Below are 8,967 nucleotides of genomic sequence, written 5' to 3'. Positions count from 1 at the left end.
TTCCCTTTTGCTGTGCCCTCAGATTTGTATATAAACCCCTCCCCGACTCGTTACTTCACCAATATTCTCCTTCTGGTTTTTCTCTTCACCATCACATTCTCATAAGCTCATTTCATTCTGTCAAGGTTACTTCACTACCAGTTTCTCTTCTGTAATCTTTCACAATTTATATGCATAATGTTGCTCTCTAACTCTAACCCTAGAGCTACTATATCTGACGTAATTTCGATTACATGTGCAGAACGAAAGATGAGCAGGCCAGGAGATTGGAACTGTAGGTCATGCCAGCACCTCAACTTCCAGAGACGCGACTCGTGCCAGCGATGTGGAGATGTCAAGACTGTAGGAGGAGGAGGAGCACTTGACTTTGGGGCTTTCAATGGCGGGAGGCTTGGAGGAGGAGGTTCTTCATTCGGGTTCAGTAGTGTGACTACTGGCTCGGATGTGAGGCCTGGTGACTGGTACTGTGCTGCCGGAAACTGTGGAGCACACAACTTTGCCAGCCGCTCTAGCTGCTTCAAGTGTGGTGCTTTCAAGGATGAGTTTGTTGGTGGTGGCGGCGGCAGCTTTGACTCTGAAATGCCTCGCTCCAGGGGAGGTTTTGGGTTGGGAAATGGCGGCGCCGGCGCTGGTGGTGGTGGCCGGCCTGGTTGGAAATCTGGAGATTGGATTTGTACCAGGTACTTGTGCATGCATGCTAGCTACTAGCTAGAATAAGTGCTCTGGTACTTTTACTGCTTTGTGCAATAATATTTTCAGCTAGTTTTAGACTATTAGTTTGTTAGTTACTCATTACTTGCATGTTGAATTAATTCCTCAATCTTTGACTGCTTTATAAAGTTGGATATAATTACTTTAAGAACTTCCCTCTCTCTCCAACTCACCATCTCACTCTTCGCTTTGGGACAGGTTCGGATGCAACGAGCATAACTTTGCAAGCAGAATGGAATGTTTTAGATGCAATGCCCCAAGAGACACATACTAAAGAGAAGAAATCTTAATAATCCAATTTTTGGTACGTATATCAAAAGTAATGAACCCTCTTGTATAATATTTCTTCGTAAAAACTCCTCAAATGAACAACGTTGGGTTGTCTTTGTTTGTTGCAGGCAATCCAGGCATTGCTGCTGAGCGAGAAAGAGAGAAGAATCACCACCAGTTTTAAATTCCTAGATCCTGATATTGCTTTAATTTGAGCTGCTGCCTAGTTAATTAGATTTATTTAATATCAAATTTTTTCTTTTAATTTCATCATGGCACAAAAACATCATGTTCACGTAAGCCATTTATATGCTGCCTAGCATTTTGTTAGGTTTCTCATCTGAACTAAGTCAGTGTAATTTTGGTGCTTTAAGTTAGTTTGATATCCATATATGAGTTTCTTGAATTAATATAAGCGTAATATATTCTGCCTTCTCCTCGTTTCTGCGAATGAATTGAAGTTGATTCCTTAATATTGTTCTTTTCGATCCTAGAAACGATGTGCACAAACTTCATTAAGATGCTCTCATCTGATCACATCAGTGTATCAAATTGTATAACCAAAAAACTCGTACTTAAAGGCTGCTTTCATGAAGTGGTCCGTAAAGGGAAAGTGTATTGACAAGAAGGCTTTTATAATTTGTTTCACCAAATAAAAATAAAATGTTCTAGTTCAGGAAAGTAGCAGATGTATTTCGCAAATGGAAACTTGAGAGCTAAGGACCACCATGAGCTTTATAAAAAAAATGCAAAAGAATCAGTTGGTCAGATATGGTTTGAGGCAAGAGTGATGAATTCCACGGGTTTGTCTACTGTGCAGCAGGGTATGCTATACACACACTTGTGTATTGTTTCCGAATTCCACTACTTCTTGCGATCTTAATTATGCTAATGAAGAAACCATTAACATGATAAAGTACGTAGTAGCATAATATACATATGCTTTACGAACTAGAAGAAGATCACATTGGATTCTCTTCATTGACCATTTGACCTGATCTCGATGTAGCTAGTCTATCTTTTAAAAGTATAAATGCAACTGTGTATATTGTGGATTCAAAAGTGTCTATATATGCATGTATTCAAATCTTTATTGTCTTGCTATCTCTCAATAGGACTCCCTTAACCAAAACTGCTTTAAGCAGCACAATAATTTCACTTCAATTAATTGTCTACTATATATGTTACTATGTTAGTCGATAAAGTTCGTTATCAGATAGGCCGTGAAAGTATATATAGCTACTCTCATTGCATGTCGATCGGGCCCCAATTAAGTGCATCGATCTTTTGCTTGCTAACATAGGTGATTAAGTTGTGCTTTACTTTTGCTCCATAATTTCTTCAAACCAGATTTGAAACTTTGAAAAATATATAAATCGAGGATTCGAAGTGTTCGATGTGGTATGCTTCAAAGCTTCTGCATGTGTTTTAGCTAACCCTAGCTGGCTAAGTAATTGCTGATGAAAATGGTGATCGAACAATTAAGGTATGCCTGGCGCTTTCGTACTTATCAATTGCAGATACTAGCTTAAATATTATTAAGAGAACTGGCAGCTCAAAGTTGAGTCGTTGGCGTTTTCGATCTTCTTTTTTAGGGCGGTTTACTAGTGTTACCTCTGTAGTCCTCCAATATAGTCTTCAGCAGGTGTTTTTGTTAACCTACATCTCATTAACTGTTGAATGGCACCTAGTATATATCATAATTCATAAATGATATAATCATATATAAATGGTTTTTTTTTTTGTATCGGTCAATCATCATGGATATATTCATGCATGGTTTTGCGTATCTTGGTTGGTTGTAATATAGATCCTAATTGGATTTTTTTCACAACCAAATGTAGAGTTGGTGTCTAATTCTACCCATAGGTGTCGCCTTCAAACTCAAACTACTTGGCTGGTTTTGTAACTTTAGTTAACCAAAGGCAGAAGAGACATATATAGAAGCTAGCTAAGAAGTACAGATGAACATCGATAAGCAAAACTTGGGAATAAAAAACACTCAACTCGATAACTCCATAGCTACAAGTTAGATTTGAATCTATATTTTGTTGACGAAACTACTCTGTCTACTAATAGTAACACTTGGAATTTAGCCAAACTCACATTTTTAGACGATCGTTAGTATTTTTTTCCGGTTAATTACCACACCTAACTTCCTCATTTACATTTTAATGATTTTATTCATACATTCAGGTTTTTTCTCCTTTTGCAGGTTTCATACATTCTAACATTTTTACCCTCAGTTCAGAACAAGCAAATAATTCTAGCTGCACAAAAATGAAAATGAGAGAGAGAGGAAAAAATAAAAGGGCGGTCGTGTGGAGAAAAACCATGGTTGGGCTTGGGCTCAGATGGGCCCATCTCAATCCAATATCCAGCTGTAACCTTGGTAGTGGTTACTTGTTTCCCATATTCAATTGCGTCCTTGGAACTTAACGGCCGTGTGTCCTCTCTGCCTCAGACTCTCTCTGAACTCTGAAACTCCCTCAGTTTGCACTGACATTTCACCACTTTGGGTTTCTGTGCTTATCTCTGCAACCTCTGAACCCACTTTCTCCAGTTTCTTGGTCCCCAAAAAGCTATATCAATGGCTTCCTGTGAGTTTCTCTCTCTCTCTCTCACACACACACACACACACAATCAATGAATTTGAATTGAATTTGTCAGTTGTTTTTGCTAAATTGTGTGCTCTCTGATTCATTGCCTTTGGTTATTGGGAGAAGGGTATTTGGTAATTTGGTGAATTGTTGGTGGCTAGAATTTGGGGTTTTGAGATTCCTGGGTTTTGTTGTCTTTATTCATTGAGCTTCTGGGTTCTAGGCTTCTAGCACATCTTTGAAACTGTTAATCAAATTAATATATTGGTTAGTGATTTGTGCATGTCTTCATGCTTTATAGAATGCAATAAATCCCTGTTTTGATTGAGGGCCGGCTCAATCAGTATTTGTTTCTTATATCAATCCAGTTTTATCAATAATCTCTTTCAGTTATTATGCAAAGTCAAGGATCAATTCCAGATGAAAGAGACATAAAGCAAAGGAATTTATTTGTAGGTTATGTAAAGTCATTTATTTGTGATGTTATTTTGTGCAGGTAGCCTAGGGATATCATATACTAAAATTACAAGCTTGAACTTGGGTAGAACAAGAGTTGGGATTTCACAGTCGCATGCTGTAAGAAGTTGTATACTGCAAAGACCACAACTTTACTCAGGTTTGTCGATATCAAGCCGGTCAGAGAGAGTGTTACATGTACGCAGCGCTCCATCTTTAGAAGTCATATGTAAGTTACTTGGGCCCTCCATCAGTTATCATTGGATTCGGAATTTGCAATTTGGTTATCTGTATTTGAAAATTGAAGTCTGAAGTCTTGTTTGGGTCTTTGATAATTGTGTTCTCATGGATGCATGTCTTTTGTTCTCACTGATCTCTTGATGCTCAAGTTAATGTGACATGTTTAGTGTTAGGAAAAGTTAATGAAAGGTTTATGAAGGTGATACAAAACATCTTTAAAAGATTTAGGTATCAGCACAGTTTGTTGCCAAGGTTCTATTTAACATATATATTGCGGATGTTCCGTCATGTGGTAAGGGGTACGATTAGGTGAAAGTGGTTACATGTTCTGACTTTTGTCAGAAATTAGCTCTGACAATCATTCTCCTAGTACATAGCGCACAGTTCTGTAGTAGGTTGATGTACCTTCCCTTGTGATTTTACTGACCTGATCGTGTAATTCTTCCAGAGTGTATTATTAAATTTGGTTTTGTGATGATGATTTATGTTTGTATGCTTTTTCAAAAGTCCAAAAGTATAGCCTGCTAGCTGAAGGTATATTTTTATTAATCCAAACAAATAATATAGGTATCAGAGAACTTTATGGCCGTATTTTGTCATTCTTTCTGCTGTCCAGTAACCTGAGGACCTAAACATTTGTTCCTGGAATTGGCTAGGCCAAATATTCAGCAATTCCTTGCCCAGTGAGCGTGATTGATTTGGAAATTTCAGAAATTCAATTTTTATTTTGTTTCTCATCATGTATGTTGATTGAAAGTAAACATTACAACTTACTCCTTTTGATTCCTTTTACCCCTCATGCTTATCATTTCCTTTTTAATTACTGTATGTTAATAGTCCAACTTCACAATTTGCTCATTTACTTAGCAAGTGAGTTTACCATATTCTTTATGTGCAAACAAGTAGATGCGTTAAATGTCTGAACATCCTGTTGCACAGTCAATCTTTCTCTCCTCTTTTTCTTTATCGATTATTGAAGTAAATAATCAAAAAAGAAGTATTGGGGTATAAGATAAACATCATATTTTCTCGCTTGATAATTTTGTTAGTGTTTATACTGTGAGGTTATAGAAAATTAAAGAAACTTCATATTGCATCTTATATTGGCATGCTAATCATTTCTGTTCCTCCGAATATTGTCATAACCTTGTGCTGTTATTGATGTAATAGCTCCGACAAGTTTAGAAGATGGTTCTAAAGAGAGTGATTCTGGTTCAGCAGGCCCACGCATTCCAAACTTTGATGAGGTAACTTGTGTTAAAATTTGTAAATTAATAGGTTATAAACTGGACTATATCTTATATTCAGCACCATTAACCATTCAGGTATGAAACTCTGAATGTCAGTACTGTTGTTTCTTGAATTTTTACTTGTAGTTGATTTTTCATATATCAAATTAAACCCATAACATTTTTTTGATATGTTACAGAAGCCCATAATTTTGCAAATTACTCTAAATTGTTTAAACTCTTAAATCCTAGATGTAGGACTTGAGTCACTTTACAGTTGTATCTAGATGCACAAGACTTGCATATATTTTGATAAATATATGGTTGTATCTTGATGCACAAATTTTAGTAAATTAATTCTGGCTCATAATGATAGGGTGGTTATATTGGATCAATGGCTGCAAGACATCGTCTTATTGATCATTTAACTTCAAAAGACGATGCTATTTTAATCTCTAGAACATGAAATTGTTGAGATAATTTTAATCCATGTAGACTTGTAAGTATATATTGTTAGGTTTGGATTATCAGAGACCTGGATGGGTTGATGTAGCCATATGCATCTGTTGAGTTTCTCGAAGTTCATATTTTCTAAAGATTATTTTACTGATTACATCCATGGCATGCTCCCTTTCAGTGTAGTTGTTGTCACTTATATTTTGATAACATATTGTATGCAGATACAATCTTTGCTTACAACAATATGCGATACAACTTCAATTGCAGAGGTTCAGCTAAAAGTAAGCTGCATTATTTTATTCTTTGATGAATATAGTTTATAACTTTAAATTGTAAATTGCAATTTTTACAGCTTAATCATAACTGTTTCATTCCCAGTCACTCTCCGTTTTTTCCTTTTGTTGTTTTTATATATATTAATTTCATGCATTCCCATTCTATAATCAGCTCGGTGCATTCCGATTACATGTGGTGAGAGAGTTGACTGAAACTGTTAACACTCCACCTCCTTCAATTCCCGCTCCTGTTACTGTGAGTGCAAGTACACCTGTTGAAGCACCGGAATCCAATGGATCAGTTCCTACACAATCTTTAGCTATCACTAGACTAGAACCTTCTTCAAGAGATATTCAAACATTGCTAGATAGAGCTGCTGATGAAGGCTTGGTGTTGATTCAGTCTCCACGAGTAAGACCCTAATTTGAGTTCTTTTAGTTATCTATGAATCTGGGTACTAACTACTAACATGACCAATGGTGCAGGTGGGGTCATTTAGAAGATCTCGAACAATCAAGGGGAAGCGTGCTCCCCCATCATGTAAAGAGGTACAGTTTTTTCTGCGCAACCTTCTTAATATAAAGGGAAACATTTGGTGAAGTTTCCATTATACTTTATAAATAAAAGACCAGGAAACAAAAATTTGTTTGATGTTCTAATATTACGGAATTTATTTTAGGGCTTGTACTTCCGCCATTTATCTGAAATGGAGTGAATTGTTTAAATCCCTAAAAATACCTCTAAACTTCTGTTTCATATTTTCTTTCTTCTCTTTTCTTCTAGTAGTCTACAGCTGTACACTTTAAAAATTTCATAAGTGTCCCAATCATGGAAGTAGATTTGCGAATTCTGGCTATGGTATAGATTGAGGTCTATGCTATTTAACAGTATAGCTTGATTGCTGACTAGTTGGAGGCAAGTGAAACAGTAGCAGAGTTTGACATACAAGTTTAATACCAATTGATAGCAAGTAAAACTGAATAGTGAAACTGATATATTGAGCTTTATAACTAATTATATCCACTTTATAGTCAAGAGTAAAACATTGATATAACTTGCTTTTTTCACATTCCGTCGAGGCATTTCAGTTCAACATGCCATGCGTCTATGCCTATATCCAAAACCATTGTTACTAAAACAAAACACTTCTTAATATAATTGATGATTTAATATCAATTTTTTTTCTTTTAACTGATATTTTTATTTTTTTATGCTACAGAAGCAAGTAGTGAAAGAGGGCCAAGTGATTTGCTACATAGAACAGCTAGGAGGAGAACTTCCAATTGAGGTATGTGGCAGATGAGAGGCAGGCTTTGATTTTCTCACGCTACCCAGCTTTAGTTTAACTTTTTCCTTACCAATTAATTCTTAATAAAATGATTGGGCTCTCTCGTTGTCTCTTTTGTAGTCTGATGTGGCTGGGGAGGTCATCAAGATACTACGAGAAGATGGTGGTAAGTTTGGCAGTCCGGATTTGCTATAGTTATTTTGATGTAGGGATTTTAGTTGTATATTGTTAGTTCTAACCTGATCTGTTTTCTTATTAGAACCTGTTGGATACGGTGATGCTCTGATCGCAGTTCTTCCCTCGTTTCCCGGAATTAAGAAGCTTCAATAGACAATTGGTTTGATAATTGTGTACTGGAAATCTAGAATAAAGAAAATATTTGTTCTAATATTTTTTTTTACTCCGCTTGAATTGATCTCTTTGACAGTAGTATCATGTGAGCTGGCTAACTTGTACATGGCATTTTTTTACTGTATGGTTCTTTTTTCCCCTGGGATGTTTCTGAGTGAGCTCTATACATGAAACTGGTATTTGGAGACTTTTACAAGTACCGTGGCCATTGATGCCTATGTATGCGAATTCCCGAATCCCCACTTAGTTGTTATAATCTTACTGAACTTGCTTCCTCTTGCATGAGCCTATTCTCCCAAAATACCAGGAGTGAAATCTGCAATGCTACTGTGGTGGATTCCTGATGAACACCCTGTGGCCTTGTTCAGAGAAGTCAGAGCAAGTGACACTCCAGTATCCTTAGCTTGAGCCATAACAACCCGAATTGCTTGCTTCCCGAATTAGGGTCATACACCCTACCTCCCAGCCGTTGCTTGGTGTAGCGTCCTCTAATCGTCGCCGCAGTAGAACTCCAAAAGCTGTGTTCGGAGCCATTCGACCTGGCTTCCTTGACCGCCAGAAAATGGTCACAACTCACAGCCATGAACCATCCATAATCAACCAGCCTGTTCAGCCATGCTGCTTTGAGTGCTTTCGTCATGTAGTAAATGTGCGACACGTGTTAAAAAGCTTTTTCAACCAACATAAACTGAGTTGTTTGATACTCCACCAAAGAGTTTGATTTCCGAAGTTGGGTTATGCTTCATGTCATGAATAATCTTCGATCAACCTGCCAATCTCTCACTGCATTTCTGAAACAGGGTAAAGAATTCGAAGCTGTTTCTGTCACTGAACACCACCAAGCTTTCAAGAAGCCAAGAGTCTCTAGTGTTGTGTGACTTGTGTCAGAGTCGATGATCGACGAGAGGAGATATAAGGAGTTGCATTACAAGACCCGGTTGTGCAATAACATCAATAGGGGTCGTTGCCACTGTGGTGAGGCATGTCTAACTCTTTATGCTCATGGCATTGAAGAAGTACGCAACACTTTGGGTATTTGGGCCAACCATAAACATGAACAGTGTAACTGCGAAAAGTATAAGAAATG

General features: G+C 37.1%; 2 protein-coding genes across 3 annotated transcripts; both read left to right on the top strand.

The window, feature by feature from the left end:
* The first annotated feature begins 58 nt into the window (after window positions 1-58).
* On the top strand, window positions 59-1,420 carry LOC126798791 (uncharacterized). The gene is made up of 4 exons (XM_050525848.1): window positions 59-125; window positions 242-680; window positions 910-1,015; window positions 1,110-1,420. Exons 2-3 carry the CDS (start codon window positions 250-252, stop codon window positions 983-985), a joined length of 507 nt encoding a protein of 168 aa, XP_050381805.1. The 5' UTR covers window positions 59-125; window positions 242-249; the 3' UTR covers window positions 986-1,015; window positions 1,110-1,420.
* A 2,010-nt stretch (window positions 1,421-3,430) lies between these two features.
* On the top strand, window positions 3,431-7,986 carry LOC126798790 (uncharacterized). Of its 2 annotated transcripts, XM_050525847.1 has the most exons (9): window positions 3,431-3,581; window positions 4,078-4,266; window positions 5,448-5,524; window positions 6,187-6,246; window positions 6,413-6,652; window positions 6,727-6,789; window positions 7,461-7,529; window positions 7,650-7,695; window positions 7,789-7,986. In XM_050525847.1, exons 1-9 carry the CDS (start codon window positions 3,572-3,574, stop codon window positions 7,857-7,859), a joined length of 825 nt encoding a protein of 274 aa, XP_050381804.1. In that variant the 5' UTR covers window positions 3,431-3,571; the 3' UTR covers window positions 7,860-7,986. The 2 variants fall into 2 exon arrangements, with proteins under 2 accessions (XP_050381804.1, XP_050381803.1); XM_050525846.1 differs by lacking the exon at window positions 3,431-3,581 and having other exon boundaries at window positions 4,062-4,266.
* The last annotated feature ends 981 nt before the right edge of the window (window positions 7,987-8,967 follow it).

This window comes from Argentina anserina, chromosome 6, assembly GCF_933775445.1.
Source record: "Argentina anserina chromosome 6, drPotAnse1.1, whole genome shotgun sequence".
NCBI classification, from domain to species: domain Eukaryota; kingdom Viridiplantae; phylum Streptophyta; class Magnoliopsida; order Rosales; family Rosaceae; genus Argentina; species Argentina anserina.
This window is presented reverse-complemented; position numbering and strand designations above follow the sequence as displayed.